Source organism: Schistocerca gregaria, chromosome 3, assembly GCF_023897955.1.
Source record: "Schistocerca gregaria isolate iqSchGreg1 chromosome 3, iqSchGreg1.2, whole genome shotgun sequence".
Lineage (NCBI taxonomy): Eukaryota > Metazoa > Arthropoda > Insecta > Orthoptera > Acrididae > Schistocerca > Schistocerca gregaria.
The window spans coordinates 567,760,583-567,782,346 of record NC_064922.1 but is presented as its reverse complement, the minus strand read 5'-3'; the positions used below and the strand labels follow the sequence as shown (position 1 = coordinate 567,782,346).

Below are 21,764 nucleotides of genomic sequence, written 5' to 3'. Positions count from 1 at the left end.
ACCACTCTACAGATTCAGAGACTGTTATCTGCCGCAGCGTTTGCAACGCAGACGATAAAAGGTTCATACTTCCCTGGGCAACCATTTCCCCAGTCTTTACACTGGAAATGAGCAATAAGCTATAGACCTTTTAAAGTGTAGACAACCGCAAAAGACACTGAAATAGTGTTATCTACTAAAAAGATAAAGACATGGCAAAGGCACCTCGGGTAAAGTGTTGCAGTGAAACACCAAGTTTTCTCATAGTCGAATATTTAGCACCACTATTTAATTACAGTAGGAAAACCCTATCCAATTGAACGAGAGAAATTGAATCCTTTTGCGCCGACAGCTACTTACTGTAACCTCGTAATTTAATTTTGTTTTGGCGATTAATGCAATAGCAATGCTCAGCCTATATATACAAATAGCCACTGACTGTAGACCTACAATACAACAGCAGCAATTTTGCCTTAGCCAGTGACTCCTTCGCGCTGATGGCTACCTTCTGCAAGTTCGCACTTTAATTTTGCTTTAGCAATTAATGCAATTGCAACACCCTGTCGACATATGCTGACGACAGCCAACTGTACATAAGTGCAAGCCCCAAAAACATTGCTGGCGCAGTAGCGAGTATGAACGCAGATCTTTGCTCTGTTTCTCGATCGGCACAGAACCTAGGTCTGAAACTAAACCCCAAGAAATCCCAGGTCACACTTATATCTCATCCAAAGTTAATCAGCCGGTACTTTCGCGAAACGGTCCCTAAAATACTCCTCAATGGTACCCAACTACCATACCAAAAAACAGTAAAAGACCTTGGAATAATCTTGGATGAACACCTGAACTGGGAAGAACAAACAGTCACAGCTTGCCGGAAATCGCTCTCCTCCCTACATGCATTTCAAAAATTTAGAAAAATATTTCCAACCCATGTTAAACAAAAATTAGTCCAAACACTAGTTTTGCCTAATCTTTACTACTGCGATGTTGTTCAACACGGCACAAATAGTGAAAATTCTAGATGCCTCGAGCTAGTGATGAATGCTTGCGTTAGATACGTGTGCAATATTCGGTTGTATGATCATATCAGTCCTTCATACTCCCAGCTAGGTTGGATACGCCCACATAAGGCACGCGATCTCCACACGATGTGCTTACTTCATCGATTTCTTAGTCACTGGTGCCCCCAATACTTATCTTCTCACATTAAACACCTATCACCATTCCACAATCGCAATACCAGATCGGATACGTCTGTCATCTTGGCTGTACCTTTACATAACACAAAATCTTTCTCAGTGTCATTCTCCATCTCAGCCATACGACTGTGGAACGCACTCCCCTGTGATCTGCGTCTTATCCAGAACTACTCAACATTCAAGAGGGAACTCAAAACTTACATATTAGGGACGGTATAGCCACCATTGTTGTGCCCCTCCCATCTCATTCTTTCTCCTCTCCATCACAGCTTCGAATTTTACCAATCTTTTTCTCTTCCTCTAACCTATCTACCTCTTATATATCTCTTTCACCTCATTCTATCGTCTTATGTCTCTGCTCGATGAGAATAACTCACAAGCTGCAAGAATATAACGAGAAAATTCCCAACTAACAATGGGACTGACATTCAGAAAAGAAAAGTATGTTTACTTTCATATACATAGTCACTATCATTATTATTATTATTATTATTATCATTATTATTATCATTATCATTCTTGATTGTTATAATTATTTTTATTGTTATAATTATCATTGTACTACTGTGATAATCTCAATTTTTTTAACATCAATACTGCATAATACGTTAAATGTCCTTAATGTTATTTAGAAACTGTAACTCGTTCAATCTGAGTATGCCTGGTTAGGTGTAAGAGAGGGCCTGAAGGCCCTAATCTTGCCAGGTAAAATAAATGCATAAATAAATAAATAAATATGCAAACAGCCCATGGCTATAGAACGACAACGCAACAGCAGCAATTTTGCATTAGCCAGTTGATATTACAGCCTGTATTCAGCCCTCACTGTTCACGCACAGATCGCTCAGGAGGCTCAGTAAATTCGTAACATTTCACGGACTCGTTATTTTACATAAAAATATTAACACCAACAACAATAAAACACGCAAATCCGTCAAACCGAAACGTGACATATTTTAACTACAGGATTAGTTGCACAAATATTATTGTAACACTATATTTGTATCTATACTTACATGTGTCTTGTGTGTATTTGTGTGAACTTATTTGCAGGGGCAGAAATGAAGGAAAGCCACATACAAGAACAGCAGGAGAGTTTGCTCAGATTTAATATATTTTACCAAATGGTAGGGAGTATAGAGGCAGTACTTCTAGTGTTGTTCATCAGTCATTCCTTCATATCTGTGTTAATGAAAGAGCAGTATTCAGTCGGTAGAGCAGTGTATCTGTGTTATTTAGACACGAAGTATGTCCAAGTGTAAATTATAAATGTTTTAAGACTTTGTAACGTGGTAAATGACTGGCATGTACTTGCTGGTCTCACACAGGATTGTTCGTAAGCCCTCTGGGGTTTCAGAAAATGATTTAGCGAAAAGTACAAGTCTTACTAAAAATGGTCACATATTAGCGGACAGCGTATCTCTCCAAGCCTTTAATTCAGATTACAGTCTCAAAATGGACATACTTGTGTCATGGTAATCATTAATATGTGGATGCAGTGTACTGAAGACTCTGTTGCTGTTGGCCATGAAGCTAGAATGACAGTGGCTCGTATGAAAATATCTTCATTGGATAGCGTAAATGCAATCACGAACAACACGAAGCAGATGATTTGTCTAGGTGTTCTGACATGTCTTCCCTTTAGTGGTGTGCTATACTACACAGCGCCTATTACACATCTAAACTTGAAGAAACACTCTATCTACTGATATGTGCCATTTTTTAGTATGTCTTGTAATCTAATAAAATTCCGGAGTCGTTTATGAATATGTATAACCATGAATATGTATAACAGTGACGTCAGTGTTGCTTAGTCCATCGCGATATATCGCAGTATGTTCGTTCCATCTCCACTCTCCCCGCATTATCCATGCAAAGGGCAGGGTCCACGCTGTACTAAGTAGCAGACTCCATTTTTAGGGAGAGTCATTAGAGATTTTTGTCTCTTATAATCTCTACTATTTTGTATACCAGCAACCATCCCCCATGATGATACAGGAGTCGTTGGACGTAAGCTCATGTCCATTTTGCAAAGGACGTTCAGCTCCCGCCTTTTCTCTGGAAAAAGTAGTCGCACCTGCCTTTCTTATTCAATATGGCGTCGTTCTGTCGTGCACACACTATGCCCTCAGCACAACAGTTCACCCTCACTCACACAGTGTTTTGTAAATGGCAGCGTCGCTGAGGCATATCAAGTAGTACAGACTGCAGCAATCCATCACAAATATTTTTCACTGTCTATCGGTTTGCTATGAGGTCATCTTCAGAGCAGCAAATATAAGTTAAAACTTTTGACACGAGTAGATGAGTCGGCACTTATATGTAAGTGGTCTCACTTTTTTAACTTATATTTATTGCCCTCGATATGGCTACACAGTGTCCGAAATCTGGATATGCAATAAACAATACATGCGATTGACTTCTGTACTCTTTAGTACTTGAAATAAAAACAGTCGCTGGGCACAAATGTTTCACCATGCCGTCAAATCTGAGGCATATGTTATCTGTTAGAGAATTTCTCTGGCATGCCTTAGGTGAGGGCTAGAGTACTTGGCACTATGTCTCTTAAGAAGACAGTTATTGTTCCATATAATGACAAAACCGGAAGCACTTTAGTCGCCTCGCGAGCATTGCTCCGCTTCCGGATACATCCCAACACAGCTCGCGATGTTTGTTGGTCATTAGTCATTTTCACCGAAATATCATTGCAGCTGGCGGTGGGAAGCATACGGCGTTAGAAATGTATTCCGCTGGAAGAATAAAGGTTTTATAAACGCACCCTTATGGGCCTGGTGGCGGTGAATAAATGCGTACGAATACAGTGAGTGGGTTTCTTATATCCACTGTAACACGTTTTCGCGGACGATGGGGTCATGTAAGGCAAAGGAACCGTTTGTTTCCGCCCCTAGTGTCGTCAACCTCCGGTTATTAATGCTGCTGAGGTAAGACATCGAATCTGTCATTGATGAAGCTATGGAAACGACTTGTCTTTGCTGAAGTAGCTCCCTAGGCAATATCTAAAGGTTGTTATTGAACAAGTTAACTATGGCTACAGTTTGCTGCATCTAATCGCAACACGGTTCATGTCGTCCAAAATACTCTTTACCACTCAAAACATAAAACATCAAAGTGTGTCTAAAGATATATTCCTCTGTCAAAGAAGCCTAAAATTAAGCACACCATCTCGAATACGAAGACGCAGATACTTCATGCATCAAAACTGGCCGAATGCTTCTTGTTATAAGCGCACTGGCTCACTTTCGAAGTTCGTAGACTGGAAAGATCTGTTGCCTATTTATGTATGTCAGAGATCCAGTGGTGCTAAACATATGACGTAGGAGTGTCTCCTTTTTGAGAAATGGACACCTGTGAGAAGGAATTCTTCACAATACCTTTTTGTAGCGAAAGGCGCTTTAGTAGCTGGGATACGTTCCTCATTATTGTTGAATTTTCGTCACGCAACAATTTTCGGTAGGTGTAAACGGAGTATCTCACCTTTGACGAGGCCGTTAGAAGGCAGAAGATCGGGTTGAGTAAATGTATGGATGGAAGTCATCTGCGTTCTTTCACAGGAACCATCTCGACATTTGCTTTAGGTGGTTTAGAAAAATAATGGAAGCATTCTGTGTTGATGGCTTGCCGCATATTTGAACGGCCGCCCACACAAATCTAAGTGCACTGTGCTAACGACTGTGTTCTACAACTACCGGCAAGCCACAGCGTTTATTACGAATCGAAACCTGAAGAGATGGTCTATCCGCTAACATGTGTCTTTTTCAGTATGTCTAGTAGTTTTTTCCCTGTTGTCTTCCCAAGTGCTGGAGGTCTTATGAATAACTCTGTATAGCTCTTATACTGGTTGTGACTTCAACTGATGCTTGGACTCACAATTAAGCTTCACTTATTTAATGATCGGCTTCGCGAGGCTAACAAAACCTGCCCTCATCTGCCTGTATTTACCGACATCCAGAGACCATCTCCTAGTCAAAGGCACCACTACATCATGTACGTTGTTATTATCAGTTCGTTATCTGTCACAAGTGCTGGCAATAAGTATAGAACTGACGCAAACGGAACCTCCCTTTAACCCGCTGTAATGGTATCTGTGACTTGAAGATCGTTGACAGTTTTCGATAAATACACATTAAAACATCTTTTGGTGATACTACCAGCGGGGTGTGACTACAACGAAATGATCGGACCTCTACCCAAAATAAAAGACTGGATATCAAAAATACCTCATGAAAGTTATCGAAAAAAAATGAAAATATATTACAGTTACATATTTTGCGATCTGTTGTCTAAGGAGTAAGTTAAAAATGTTGTCAATTCCTTGTTTTCTCTAAGATTTTAGCACGTTTACCTCGGTCAAGGGGCAGATGCCTTCAATACATTTCATGAGTATTGGCGGCCTTAGACTTCCGATACAAACACTCACTCACAATTTTCTCACGCATTGTCTATATTGGAGAAGTTCGAGAGTTCGGAGGACGCACTCTCCCTTCACATGAAAAACTGCTCCTGTATGCAGAAGAATCTACAGTAAACAACGGCACGAGGGTGCAGAAGGCAATGAGAGACACTGCGTTAAAGACACATAATGTCAGTCCAAAGAAAATTTGTTCTGTAACTGAAAGAAGTATCTTGAAGTTCTCTCAGGTGACAAAATATTTCACATTAAACCCCATTTGGACGTCTGGGAGGAGACTACCATGGTAGAGGTGAGCATAAGATGAAAACTAAATAAGAATAACTTTCTACTAGTCAGAATGAGGAATGTCAAAAATATGAATGAGGTAGGAAGAAACAAAATACGAAAATGTAAATATAACGGCTCAAACTAGACAGAAAAGTGCTCAGTGAAGTGTAAGGAACATAAAAATGGCTGATCAGATGAAGGTAGAGTATCTAAAGCATCAGGAAATAGACTATGCCACACAATTAAAGGGTCACTTTTTCGAAACCCCATAACTAACTCCTACTGCAACACAGAAGTTTGAAACTTGACTCTAATGTGCCCAAAACTTTCCTCTGTAGTGGTACAACAGCGCGGCACCATACGACGTCACTCTCGATCACGGTGACACTCCAACCAAAAAGTCGTCGATACATGAGAGAAACAAGGTCGGAGCTTAGAAGTTCATCTGATGTTTAAAGCTGTTTAGTAATGTCACAGGAACACCACCTTCCACCACAGTTCTGCCCAGTGCCACCATGGACGGATCAAACCTTGGGAAGTTCGTCACACCTTTCTTACACACATTACACTGCTCTCACAACGCCTCTACGACGGAGGTCAGAACCGCTACGCCAAGCGTTGAGAGCACTCTGTTTTCTATGGATGACCGAGGAAAAGATTTCAGACTTGCCAGCGCTGAGTATTTTTACTAAAATAACTCAGACGGTGGCAAAAAAGGGCGTCGACGAAACCAACCTTTCCTTTGGATCCTTGTTTCCCACGTATTTCGGGGTCACAAACGACAGTTTAGAGTGCTATGAACAACATAGCGACTTTCTAGACAGCCTTCGACACTGCTGACAGCCCCTGGACGATTTGACACTGAAATCGTTGTCCTGAAAGCCTACTGCACGTGATCGCATCCTTTTGGAGTGTAGTGAGACCGCAGTTGTTGCTCTGCTGTATGGGGGGAAACTCCAGGGACCCTTGAAAACCATTAGACCAAATCTAGACGTGACCTTAAGCAGAAAAACATACCGTAAATAGATTTTATCTACAATAGCTCATGTGCAAATGTTTAATTATAACCACCCCGTATTTAAATCGAAACATATCAGCATTTTATATGGTAGTCTTCAACAAATGATTTCGTTGCGGTGAGAAAAGTGGAATGATTTCGTGTAATAATTCATTATGTGAATCTTGGAGGATCCTTAAACACCCCCTCACCTTCCTCCTTCAACACAGACGTTTGAACAGGATGAGCCTGTGACAGACGTTTTGTGTGGAGCCGTTTTCACATTGTTAGAGGGTGCTGATTACATAGTGTGATACGACTAATTATTTAACCGACATTAATGTGTTTCTAGAGTTGGAAAATTTTGTGTTCGGAGCTGGGCTGAAGTAGAAGTGAGGACACCAGGCATGTAGTAGAGATTTTTTGTGGTTCTGTATTCATTCAGATAATCTTTCCCGCAATATTTAATGTTTATGGAGCCACTACTAAACGCTGAATACAATTCTATAGCTAAACCTGAATATTTACTTTGCAGTGTTGCTTTTGGTTCGGTTTTTATTTTTGAGATTCCGAGTGTTGTGTTATTTAATGTTAGCATGGGGCTTTTTAGAGAAATGTGGGAGATTCATTCGAGGAATTCTTTGGTCATTAACTAGTTGTAAGTTTACCGATTTGGTAAGCTGGAGGCAGTTGTTCATTCAGTGGAACTTTTGTTATTAATTTTATAATGCAGAAGGCTACAGTAAGTCAAAGAGAGAAGCAGTAGAACTGAGAACTCTGTGTTAGAAATGCAGTCTGATTTTAATGTTGCTCTGTCCACTGTTACCCAACATGATAAAGGTGTACCTTCTGGGGATTCAGTTAACATGTCAGTCAGACGATAATAATTGAGTTAACAGTGCTATTTTTGTGACTCAAGAAGTTAGTGGTGTGATTATGAATGAACTAGCAGATATGTCTGGTGCAGACTGTCCATATGAGTCCTCCAGCAGTTGTGTTGCCCATTTAGGAGGTTCTGCAGATTCTCTTGTGATCTTCAGTGCGAAGACTGGTTTGATGCAGCTATCCAGTCTAATCTGTATAAGCCTCTTCATCTCGGAATAAGTTCAAATGGTTCAAATGGCTCTGGGCACTATGGGACTTAACTTCTGAGGTCATCAGTCCCCTAGAACTTAGAACTACTTAAACCTAACTAACCTAAGGACATCACACACATCGTTGCCCGAAGCTGGATTCGAACCTGCGACCGTAGCGGAAGGGCGGTTCCAGAATGTAGCGCCTAGAACCGCTCGGCCACTCCGGCAAGCTTACGAATAAGTACTGCAGTCTACATCCTTCTGAATCTGCCTACTGTATTCATCTGTTGGTCTCCCTTTACAATTTTTCGTCCAAACACTTCTCTCCAATACTAAATTGGTGATCCGTTGATGTATCAGCATGTGTCCTGCCAATCGATCCATTCTTTTAATCAGGTTGAGCCATAAATTTCTTTTCTCTTATATTCAGTACCTCATCATTAGTTACATGACCTACGCGTTTACTCTTCTGCATTTTTCTGTGGCATTACATTTCGAATGCTTCTATTGTGTTCTTGTTGAAACTGTTTGTCAGTCATGTTTCACTTCCATACATGGCTGTACACTATACGAATAATTTCACAAAAGACTTACTGACGTTCAAGTCCATACTCCATGTTAACAAATGTCTCTTCTTCAGAAACGCGTTTCTTGGCATTGTCAGTCTACATTCAACGCTAGTGAGGAGGGAGTAAGAGCATGAGCGTCATTTTATAACTTTTCTCCTCACCGTATGATGATGTTTTTGTAGTTTTATCCACAGTCGTTTCTTTTAACGTGCGTAAAGGCGTTTATAATCTCGGAGTTGAGCGCCCATAGGCTCTAAACATTACTTTGGGCATCATCATTTATCCTGATTTTCAAGTAGCAAAATTTGTGTACTACCTTAAGTGACCCGTTTATTAATTTAATTCGCTCAGCATCACCTGATTTAACTCTTCTACATTTTCAATATCCTTGTATTAGTTTTGTTGATGTTCATTTTACATCCTCCTTTCAATGGACAGTATTTTGAAAGGAGGATATAAGATTCTGTCTCTGACAGAATTATAGTGTCATTGGTAAACATCTAAATTTTATTTCTTAGCCCTGAACACGAATTCCTACTCTAAATTTTTCTTTGGTTTCCTTTATTGCTTCCTCAATGTAGTGATTCAATAGTATCGGTAATAGGCTACATCCATATCTCACTCCCTTCTCAACTACGGCTTCCCTGTCATGTTCCTTGAATCTTGGGACTGCCGTCTTGTCTCTGTACATATTGTAAATAGCGTTTCGCTCCCTATATTTTACACTTGCTATCTTCAGAATTTTAAATAGAGTAGTCAAGTCAACAGCGTCGAAAGCTTTCTCTAGTTCTACTAAAGTCTATAAAAATAGGTTTGCTTTTCCTTAACCTATCTTCTAAGGTACGTTCCAAGGTCAGTATGGCTTCGCGAATTCCTACATTCCTCTGGAATCCAAACTGATCCGCCCCGAAGTTGGCTTCTATCAAATTTTCCTTTCTTCTGTAAGGAATTCGTGTTACTATTTTGCAATCATGACTTATTATACTGATAGTTTTGTAATATTCCCTCCTGTCAGCTCCTACTTTGTTTGGAATCGGAATTACTAAATTTTTCTTTAATTCAGAAGGCATTTCGCCTGTCTCATACATTTGTCACACCAGATGGAAGAGTATGGTCATGGCTAGCCCTCCGAAGGCTATCAGTAGTTGTGACGGAATGTCAGATAAATGAGGCTCAATTTCGGATAGGTCTTTCACTGCTCTATCAAATTTTCTCGCTGTATCATATCTCCCATCTCATCCTCATATACGTCCTCTTCTAGTTTTATAAAATTGCCTTCATGTTCATCTCCCTTGTGTAGACCATCTCTGCACTTCATACACCTTTCAGCTTTACCTTCTTTGTTTAGGATTGATTTTCCATCCGAGCTCTTCATATTCACACAGCCGCTTCTTTTTTCTCGAAAGGCCTCACATTTTTCCTCTAGTCGTTTCTTCTTAACCATTTTGCACTTCCTCTTAATCTCATTTTCTACGCATTTGTGCTCCCTTTCGCCTGCTTCAGTTTTATATTTTCTCTTTTCATCAGTTACATTCAATATCTCTAGCGTTATCCAAGGTTTTCTCCTTGCCTTGTCTTTTTACCTATTTTATTATCCATTGCCTTCAGTATTCCATCTCTGAGAACTTTCCACCCGTCTTCTATTGCATGCCTTTTCCTTGTACCAGTCAAAAGTTTTCTACGGCTCCCTCTTAAAGTCTCAACAGCCTCGGACTCTTTCAGTTTATACAGGTCCCACCTCCTTACATTCCTATCTTTTTGTAGTTTCTTCAGTTTCAGTCTACCGTTCATAACCAATAAATTGTAGTCAGATTCCACATCTGCCCCTGGAAATACCTTACAGATTAAAATCTGGTCCCTTAATCTCTTTCTTGCCGTTACACACTGAAACTTAATCCTCAAAGGCTCTTCTAAGTATACAGCTTACTTTCATGATTCTTAAAGAAAGTGTTAGTGAGGATAACATCATGCTCTGCACAAGATTGTACCAGGATGCTTCCTTTTTCATTTCCATTCCATATTCACCTACTGTTTTTCCCTCTTTTCCTTTTCTTACTATTGAATTCTAGTATCTCATCACGATTAAGTTTTTGGCTCCCTTAACTATTTGAAGAATTTCTTTTGTGTCGTTATATATTTGTTCAATCTCTTCATCAACTGCGGAAATAGTTGGCATATAAACTTGTACTACTGGGATCGGTGTGGACTTCGCGTCTACCTTCGCTACTACAATGCGTTCACTCTGCTGTTCATAGTAGCTTACCAGCATTTCTACTTTCTTATTCGTTATTAAAGCTGCACCAGCATTACCCCTATTTAATTTTGTATTGACGACACTGTGTTCACCTGACCAGAAGTGCTGTTCTTCTTCCCACAGAACTTCACTACTTCCCACTACATCTAACTTCAACCCACTACTTCTAACTTCAACCTATCACTTCCCTTTCAAAAATTTTCTCATATACTTGCCTGACGAAGCGATCAAACATTCGACGCTCCGATCAGTAGAACGCCAGTTTTGTTCCCCCTTATGATGACGTTCTCCTGAGCAGTCCCCCTGGAGATCCGACTATTTTACCTTCTGAAAATTTAAGCAAGAGGATACTATCGTCATTTAACCGACAGAAAAGGTTCATGCTCTTGGAGAAAATTATGACTGTAGTTCCACCTTGCTTTCAGCCATTCGCAGTATCAGCACAGCAAGGCCGTTTTGGTTGATGTTACAAGGCCAAGCCAGTGAATCGCCCAGACTGTTGCCCCTGCAACTACTGAAAAGTCTGCTGCCCTTCTTCAGGAACCACATGTTTGTCTGGCCTCTCAACAGATACTCCTCGGTAGCTGTTGCTGCTATGGTACGACAATCTGTATCACGGAGGAACACAAACCACGCCACCAACGGCAACGTCCATGGATCATACGAGGAAGGGATCATTTCAAGGTCCCTTACTGTGCTGGTGAAATTCGTTTATCTGGAGACCTCTGCAGTCGTCCATTAGATGCTGCTGAGTATGCCATGCTGAATTCGATCTTTTCCTGCCGCTGCTCCAATCGAGACGAGTAGCGAAGGTGCAGAGTGTTCGTTAAGTTGCTCTTTGTGACGTTATTTGTGTAGTGAAGCGTCAGACGGGTCGGAATCAACCCTGATAACCTATTTCGATTGGTAGAAATGAAATTACTACCAAATTTTCTTCGTGAAAATGGTACTGCTGTAGAGAATTAATCATTCACATGTTTTATTTCATCTATTACAGTGCAAACATATTGTCACCGATTAGCAACGGTTACTATTGTAACGCTATCACATACTTATGATGCTAGTGATGATAATGACGAACACTTAACGGCAAGCGGTGTGATGCGGAAAGTTCTAGAGCAGGCGGTGGTTTCAGTGAAAGTGAATTCCAACCTTCACCTGATAAAAAGTAAGAAGTGTCATCTCCGCGTTTGATGAAAACACACTAGACAGGGCATATACTACAATAATTATAACGGCAGAGGTTTCAACATATATGACAACTCCCTGAAGAGATGTCATAAACTGAAGCCAGGAAGCAATATTAAAAATGTGCTGGACTATGTGGCAAAGAAAAGGCATGAGTTTCCAACAGAAATCGCTGCAGTTCAATGTCGTCAAGCAGCGCGTAAAGGCGAAGTTTGATGAAACCAGATATTGCGATTGTTGAGTTCATTACTGGCACTTACAGCGTTGGACACTGGACGTAGCCAGAAATCTCTGGTGAACGAACTTTACAGCATCACTGGGATTTAGTACAAATTCGAAGAAGAAGTTTGGGATGATGTCACACCGTGTAACAATACTCCATGCACGAAAATTGAAAGACGATGAAGAAGAGATGTTTCAAAGTGCTCATACGTTTTTTGCTGAAGTTGTTACGCTTATCACGACAAAAAACATCAAAATGGGTTGTACAGTGAACAGTGTTCAGAGTCAGTTCAACTGCAAGCTCTCTTCCGAAAGAATGCTTTTCATTAAGGGATAGAGGAACACAGTCTCGACGTTGCAATCAATTAACAGTCCAACATACACCTATACGATCGACTTTGCTTTATCAATGGACGGACGATTGACAGACAAATTCTATGTATGTTTCCAAGAACCAAACGGAAAGTTTATAACTCGTGTTCCAAGGGATATAGGAAAACGGTGTCCTCCAAATGTCTTCGCAGACGCAAGTGCGAGCTGGAAGGTTACAAAAGAAAATCTGAAGAGGGTTTCTCCTATTTGTTTTTCAGTTAAAACCACTAGTGCTTTGTGACTCTTGGTCTGGACATAAAAATGAACAAGTACCACGGACAGCTTCTGGAGAAAAAGATGCAATTTTAAAAATCTTCTACCGAAACTACAAAATATGCACAATCTCTGGACGTATTGTTTCAGGAATTAGAAACTCTATGCCAAGAAATTGACATACTTTCTTAAACAACGCCCCAGAAACATCAAACCACAATGAAATGACAGTTTCTTCATCATAAAAATGCGTTTAAAATCAATTATCTGCAGAAGTATAGAGACCAGCACAACGTTGCACTTATCTGAACGCTGGCTACGGTGTTGACGACAATGTGGACAACTTCAAAAGTGCCACTACTGATACTATAGGATGTGCAGTTACGACTCCTGACCAACTCTCTAACCATCACTGTGCGTTTTCTAGTTATTCACATTCCTCTGAGGATATTACTGACAATCCTCACGTGCATTTGTTGTTCACGATATCTGCGCTGCGTATGGCTTTTACCTTATACAGAGTACGTTTGCAGAGTTTTGCAAAAAACCGACTGTTACCAGCACATTGAGAGGTACATAACATTCTGTAACCTAAATTTCAAACATATATGTTTGCTCGAACACATATAATTTTCTTGTCTGAATGAGATTTGCACTCGACTCGAACTCGGGACCTTTGCCTTTCGCGGGCAAGTGCTCTACCAACTGAGTTACCCAAGCACGACTCACGCCCCGTCCTCACAGCTTTACTTCTGCCAGTACCTCGCCTGCTACCTTCCAAACTTTACAGAAGCTCTCCTGCGAACCTTGCAGAACTAGCACTCCTGAAAGAAAGGATATTGCGGAGACATGGCTTAGCCACAGCCTAGGGGATGATTCCAGAATGATATTTTCACTCTGCAGCGGAGTTTGTGCTGATATGGAACTTCTTGGGTACTTCAGTTGGTAGAGCACTTGCCAGCGTAGGCAAAGGTCCCGAGTTCGAGTCTCGGTCCAGCACACAGTTTTAATCTGTCAGAAAGTTAGAATTTTCTTGTGAGGGAAAAATGAGGCGAAAGGTTAGATATTACTAAAATAAAACAGGGTAACGAATTCGCAGAAGAAATAGATGGAAATCCGTAAAACTGACTGAGAAAATGAAGGCTAGTGCAATGGAGCATCGAACTAAGGTTATTACTTCACAGGGAAATATATAAAATTTAGAGAAAAAATTATAATCTACTTGGAAATATATTTCAGGGATAGTTGATGAGCTAAGCACTCAGTTATTATAAGAGTTGCATTCTGATTCTGATGACAGGATTTCTAGTCTAGAAACCGAACTTGTTTCGTTAGAGAAAGAGCATATTACATTGCAAGGATCTTCGGGTGAGCAGCACAAGCAATTACAAACGGATGTTTAATCTCTAAGAGACGAATGTAAAAAAAGAAAGAAGAAAGATTTGTCACTGAGGTTGTACGTTGTGCCTATTCAAGTAGGTATTGCTAACATTCAAAAGCGAATGATACGCCATGCTACATTATTACAATGTTTGGATCAGTTGAACATACCTCCACAAGGTGTGTACCTGAATCTCTATCACCCCAATAACCTTGGCAACAATTTCCTCTATCACTGTGATTGTGAGCAAACCTTATGCTATTCCAATGATTTTAATCTCTCCTCAAACTGCCGCTTTCATTGTGGTCAGGTAACCCTTCCCATTGCCTCCACCAATCATTCCTGTAACTATGTCTAGGCAATTCACGTAGCCTACGATAGTAACTTTGATACCTCTGTAGCCGCAGATCAGAAAAGAAATCTGATTATCATATATACTACCGTCACACTCTTCACTATGATTATACTCTAATTCTTAGAGCACACCATGAAATAATAATTTTATGCAAAAGAGACGAAAATTTCACGAGACAAACAAGAATCAATCATACAGATTAGTAAGGATTGTACAAAAATTAATTTTTAAATAATAATGTTCAAACAATACAGCAGAATTTGGAAAGCCAAACGATTAATATTTTTCATCACCAATAGGTCATGTTTGTCACGTTTGTAGTTTCCCAGGCAAATATACAGACAAGAACAAATGATAAAAGACCTCTTGAGACACTGTTTCCCAAATAGTCCATCACAGGTTCTTGCTTGAACCACAAGAAAGCCCTCACTTGTTCCTAATGACCAACACCAACAGCTACAGTACTGACAAACAGCCCGCTGGCTTTAGTTTCGGGATCTTTGGCCGACGTTTGTTTGATCGTTTTTCTGACGTTTTACCAGCACAAGTGGCGGCCTTCTCAAATCTTAATCATCCATTGCTGGTGGTACACAGGTTATGTGTCTCCGTGCACGAACGCCCAAAGGCTTTCCTGTGGTCATTTCCGGTACGGTTCTTTCCTTGCTCCCATGCAACGGTCGTTTGCTGTAGCACGGGAATCCACTATCCGTTAACGTTGAGGTTTTCTTCTCTCCTGCTGAACTGATATCTTGTTTGTGTATTTCTATAGCTTCACTGAACAAGAGGGTGTGACATCTCTTCTCTACAGCAATAACTTCCGTGCCGCCGAACTTTACTATCCGGTCGCTCTCGACAGTACATGCTCTGCCCCAGTCTGTACTGCCGCTTATGTTGTGATCCTGGTACTGATTGATGTGCCAGTCATTCCAATATTAACTTTTCCGTATGTACATGGTATGCGGTATATTACCGACATTACAAATGGGTCCCTTTTTCCTTTGCTGATCTGAGACACTACTTTATCTTCTTTGTCGGTTTATAAATGGTCTTTACGTTGTGTTTGCGGGATAAACAGCCGATTCAGTTCGTCACTCTGGGAATGTACGGCAGGAAGGCCGTACTCGACATTTCTGTTTCCGAAGCGTCACTTCGCCGTGTGTTTGACTGTGTAACTATTCTTATGTAACTGGTTGGGTACCCATTGCTCCTCAGAACGCTTTCCAGGTTCTCATTTCGCATCTGTAGTGCTGAGGCTTACATATTCGTATTTCTTTCGTTAAGATCGTATTAATCATGCCTCTTTTCTGGATCCGGTGATGATTTGACAGTTTGTGAAGGTATCGGCCGATGTGTCAAATTTCGATACACACTGTGTCCCTGATTTCCAACATCCCTTGTGACCAGCACCTACAGAAAGGGTAGCTGGTAGTCCTTTCCTGACCCCATGGTAAATTTTCTGTTGCCGCGGAGGCTGTTAAAGTGTCTTAGGAAGTAACTGAGTCACTGGCTCCACACAAATAAGGTATCATCAACATATCTGAATCTCACGTTAGGCTTACAAGGTGCCAAGTCCAGTGCATGAACTTCGAAATGTTGGCCTCCACTGGACTTAGAGAACTGTCCATGGCGACGCCTTGCAGCTGTTCGTAGAAGTGAAACAGATCGTGGTAAGACACTCATAAAAGAGCTTGTTGGTGTCTTGCGGGAAAATGTGCTTCAGAGAGTCTCTGAGTGGCACTTTGTTAAACAAAGAAACAACATGAAAGCTGACCAGTATGTTGTTTGGTCAAAGTTTAAGTTTTCTTGGCTTCTCAGTGAATTCTCATGAGTCCTTCATGAATGTGTCAGTCTTTCCCAAGTGCAGATGGAGCAGAGAGACCACATGTTTCGCCAGTTCATACGTCGGTGAGGCAGGAGCGCTAACAGTCGGTCTTATGGAATATTATTCTTACAGATCTTTGGTAATCCATAGATCTGAGGTGGTAGAACTGTGTTCGGCGACTTCCTCTGTATGTCCACCGAGAGAGTTACATATGGGTCAAATGGCTCTGAGCACTATGAGACAACATCTGAGGTCATCAGTCGACTTAAACCTAACTACAACGACTAAAACCTAACTAGCCTAAGGACATCACACACATTAATGCCGAGGCAGGATTATAACCTGCGACTTTAGCAGCAGCGCGGTTCCGGACTGAAGCGCCTAGAACCGCTTGGCCACAGCGGCCGGCCAGAGAGTTGCATATGAAATGATACAAAAACTCAGCGAAGTGATAGATCGGGTATGGTATTTCTGCCATATATTCCCACAATGACGGTCAGAATCGGCCGTATATTGCTCAAACACGGCGTAAAGACTATTTATAAACCGAAAAAGAAGATACAAGATTGTCTCAGATCGGCAGAGGAAAAGAGGTACCTACTCGCAATATCAGGAATATATCGTTTACCATGCACATGCTGAAAAAGTTATGTTGGTATGATTGAACCAACATAAACTTTTCCGCATGTACATGGTTTACGATGTATTGACTGAGCGATCGGTCAACACCAGGATCACACAAAATAAGCGGCACTGTAGTCTGAGACCGGTGGAACAATCGGCTGTGACGGAGCACACGCTGTATGAGACCGACCACACAGTAAAATTCGCCGACACGGAAGTTATTTCTGTAGAGAAGAGCTATTACACACGCTTGTTCAGAGAAGCTCTTTTTTTTGGGGGGGGGGGGGGGGGGGGCGAGGGTCATGAGTCTTTTGACTAGGCTGTGATAAGGCCCACCTCGAATTCCTCTCTTGTGCCAACCTCCTCATCTCAGAGTAGCATTTGCAATCTACGTCCTTAATTATTTGCTGCATGTATTCCAATCTCTGTCTTCCCCTGCAGTTTTTGTCCTCTACAGCTCCCTCTAGTACCGTGGAAGTCATTCCCTAATGTCTCAACAGATGTTCTATCGTCCTGTCCCTTCTCCTAATCAGTGTCTTCCACATATTTCTTTCCTCTCCGATTCTGCGCAGAACCTCCTCACTCCTTGCCTTATCAGTCCACCTAGTTTCCGTCTGTAGCACCACATCTCAAATACTTCACTTCTCTACTGTTTTCCCACAGTCCATGTTTCACTACCATACAATGATGTACTCCAAATGTACATTCTCAGAAATTTCTTCCTGAAATTAGGGCCTATGTTTGATACTAGTAGACTTTTCTTGACGAGGAATACCCTTTGTGTCATCGCTAGTCTGCTTTTGATGTCCTCCTTACTCTTTCCATCATTCGTTACTTTGCTTCCTAGGTAGCATAACTTCATCTGCTTAGTGACCATCAATACTGATGTTAAGCTCCTCCGTGTTCTCATTTCCGCTACTTCTCATTTCTTTCGTCTTTCTTCGACTTACTCTCAATTCATAAACCGTACTCATTAGATTGTTCATTCCTTTCAGCAGATCTTGTAATTCTTCTTCCCTCTCACACATGACAACATTGTCATCAGCGAATGACATCATTGATATCTTTTCACCGTGAATTTTAATTCCACTCCTAAACCTTTCTTTTATTTCCCTCATTGCTTCTTCGATGTACGGATTGAACAGTAGGGGCGAAAGACTGCATCCTTGTCTTACAACTTTTTTAATTCGACCACTTCGTACTTGGTTATCCATTCTTATTATTCCCGCTTGGTTCTTGTACATATTGTATATTACCAGTCTCTCCCTACAGCTTACCCCTATTTTTCTCAGAATTTTGAACATTTTGCACGATTTTACATTGTCGAACGCTTTTTCGAGGTCGACAAATCATATGAACGTGTATTGATTTTTCTTTAGTCTTGCTTCGATTATCAACCGCAACGTCAGAATTGCCTCTCTGGTGCCTATACCTTTCCGAAAGCCAAACTTATCGTCATCTGGTAACTCCTCAATTTCCTTTTCCATTTCCTCTGTATATTATTCTTGTTAGCAACCTGGATGCATGAACTGTTAAGCGGATTGTGCGATAATTCTCGCACTTGTCAGCTCTCTCAGTCCTCCGAATTTTGTGAATGATGTTTTTCCGAAATTCAGTTGGTGTATCTCCAGACTCATACATTCTACACACCAACTTGAATTGTCGTTTTGTTGTCACGTCCCACAATGATTTTAGAAATTCTAATGGAATGTTACCTATCCTTCCTGCCTTATTTGGTCTTAAGTTCCCCAAAGCTCTTTTAAATTCCGATACTAACCCTGGATCCTCTATGTCTTCTAAATCGACTGCTGTTTCTTCTTCTATCACATCAGACAGATGTTTCCCCTCATAGAGGCTTTCAATGTATTCTTTCCACCTATCCCCTCTCTCCTCTGCCTTTGACAGTGGAATATCCATTACAATCGTAATGTTACCACCCTTGTTTTTAATGTTACTGAAGGCTGTTTTGATCTTCCTGTATGCTGAGTCGGTCCTTCCGGCAGTCATTTTCTTTTCGATTTCTTCTCATTCTTAATGCAGTCATTTTGTCTTAGCTTCCCTGCACTTCTTATTTATTTCATTCCTCAGCAAGTAGTATTTCTGTGTTCATGAGTTTCCCGGGACATTTTTGTACTTCCTCCTTTATTCGATCAACTGATGTATTTCTTCTGTTACCCATGGTTTTGTTCAAAATTACGTTCTTTGAAGGTATGTTTTTCTTTCCAACTTCTGTGATTGCCCTTTTTAGGGATGTCCATTCCTCTTCAACAGTACGGCCTACTGAGCTATTCCTTTTTGTTCTGTCTACAGCCTTAGAGAACTTCAAGCATATCACGTCTTCCTTATCCCATTATTTTGCGTATTGATACTTCTTGACTAATGTCTTAAACTTCAGCCTACTGTTCATCGCTATTATATTGTGATGTGAATCTATATCTGCTCCTGGGTACCCCTTACAATCCAGTATTAGATTTCGGTATCTCTGTCTGACCATGAAGTTATCGAACTGAAATCTTCCTGTATTACCTGACGTTTTCCAAATAAACCTCCTTCTCTTATGAGTCTTGAACAAAGTATTCGCTATTACTAGCTGAAATTTATTACAGAAGTCAAGTAGTTTCTACTCTCTCATTCATTGTTCTAAGCCCACGTTCTCTTGAAACCTTTTTCTTCTACTCCTTCCCCTACAACTGCATTCCAGTCTCCAGTGACTACTAGATCTTCATCATCCATTACGTATTGTGTTACCCTTTATATATCCTCATATACTTATTCTATGTCTTCATCTTGTGCTTGCGACTTCGGCATGTATACCTGAACTGTCGTGAAGCTATAGAAATACACAAACATGGCAATAGCTTCAACGAGAAAGAAGAAAACCTCAAGGCGAACGGATCTAGGATTCCCATGGTGTAGCGAACGACCACTGCAGGCGGTAAGAAGAGAAGTGTACGAAAATGACCACGGAAATACTCTTAGTCTTTGGCGCGCCAGGTAAATATAATCTGCGGCCGATAGCTCGATTCCAGTCCACCATCAGCGATTGAGGGTGAAGCTTTGACAATGCCAGCCACTCTTGCTGGCAAAACGTCAGAAAAATCATCATCTACATCCATACTCCGCAAGCCACCGACGGTGTGTGGCCGAAGTACCCGAAACAGAAGGCAAGAGACAGTTTGTCAACAAGTGGCCACGAAGGCCCAAACTGTTTTGAGCTACAGTACTAATAGAACTCTGTTCAGTATTAACAGCTAATTATCTAAAAGCAGGAGCTAAATAACCCTCTTTGTTAACTGCTTACCGAAACTCTTCCCTACATTATGAGAGCTGCCTTTCTGAACTTGCTCTACCTTCCTATTTCTGCTGCTGTTGATATCATACTATATTCGTGTCACTGGAAACCCTTATCTTTCTACCATCTCATTTCAAGGGTCCCCACTGCTACTAGTTTGAATTTTTCATTTCCCCTTTCAGTTTTTCGAAGTTTTACCTACGAAGTTCAGGCTTCTTACAGTCCATGCTCCGAATCGTGGAGTGTACTCGTCCGTTGGTCTTTTAATCTTATTTCCTTTGGCAGTCCCATCCAGACATCCAAATGGTGATTTAATCCTTAATCTCTTGTGAAAGGCGAGATCAAAAGATTGGATATTTGTGGTAAGGTTATATGGGACCAAACGGCTGAGGTCATCGGTCCCTAAGCCTGAACACTACTTAAACTAACTTACGCTATGGACAACACACGCACCTGTGCCCAAGGGAGGATTCGAACCCCCGACGGGGGGAGCCGCGCGGACCGTGACAAGGCGCCGTAGACTGCGAGGGTACCCCACGCGGCAAAGGCGAGATCATCATGACACTTTTTCAGCTGCAGGGGATATTTCTTGTGGCTCCATGTTTTGTGGTTTCTTGCCATTATATCTATTACCTTGCTAACGCTATTGGTATCTGCCTATTCTGCAGCATCTTTGGCAGTTTCTCGTTGTAGGGGTAAGAAAACTGAAACTCAGTATGCTTGTACGACCTCCTTGAGCAGATCGTTGATCGAATGGGGGAGATTACTGAAACTGAAAGTCTTTGATCGGTACTGTTGATATCTAACTCGGGACTCAGGACTATTTGACTGTTAACCAAAGCCTCTGCACTTAGATAGGACTAACGAAAGCAATACTTACCAAGGGGTCCCAGGCGGTAGTTAAAAGCGACGAATATAACGCCGTAGGAGACGAGAAAGTCTGGGCTGAACTGGTCTCCAGAACCACTGCCGCTTCTGTACCCTCCACCGTACACCCAGAACATGACGGGCAGCCCGGCGCCCTCCTGCGGCACCCCCGGCACGTACACGTTCAGGTAGAGGCAGTCCTCGGAGCCCCCGCCGCGTTGTTGGACACAGTCACTGCCGTACTCGGTGGCGTTGAGTATTCCTTCCCAATTTTCTGCCGGTTGCGGAGCCTGTAATGATTTGTCCGAGTAATTTCAAATTCTATAGAGTGAAATGCTCTCAGACTTCTAGAAAAATGTAATAATTCCAATTACAAAGAAAGCAATAAGTGACGGGTTTGAAAGTTATCGAACTATCAGTTTAATAAGTCATGGTTGCAAAATATTAACACGAATTCTTTACAGACGAATGGGAAGACTGGTGGAAGCCAAACTTGGGGAAGATTAGTTTGGATTTCGAAGAAATATAGTAATATACGAGGCAGTACTGATCCTACGACTAATAAGATACGTTAAGAAAAGGCAAACCTATGTTCATAGATTTGTAAACATAAAGAAAGCTTTGGACAACGCTAACTGGAATACTGTTTTTG

General features: G+C 41.2%; 1 protein-coding gene across 1 annotated transcript in view; it reads right to left on the bottom strand.

Moving 5' to 3' along the window:
- LOC126356034 (cholinesterase-like) overlaps positions 1-21,764 on the bottom strand; it is an 80,917-nt gene that overhangs the window by 46,372 nt on the left and 12,781 nt on the right. The window contains exon 3 of the mRNA XM_050006690.1: positions 21,126-21,402. Coding sequence (XP_049862647.1) covers positions 21,126-21,402 — 277 coding nt within the window. The remainder of the gene's footprint in view (positions 1-21,125; positions 21,403-21,764) is intronic.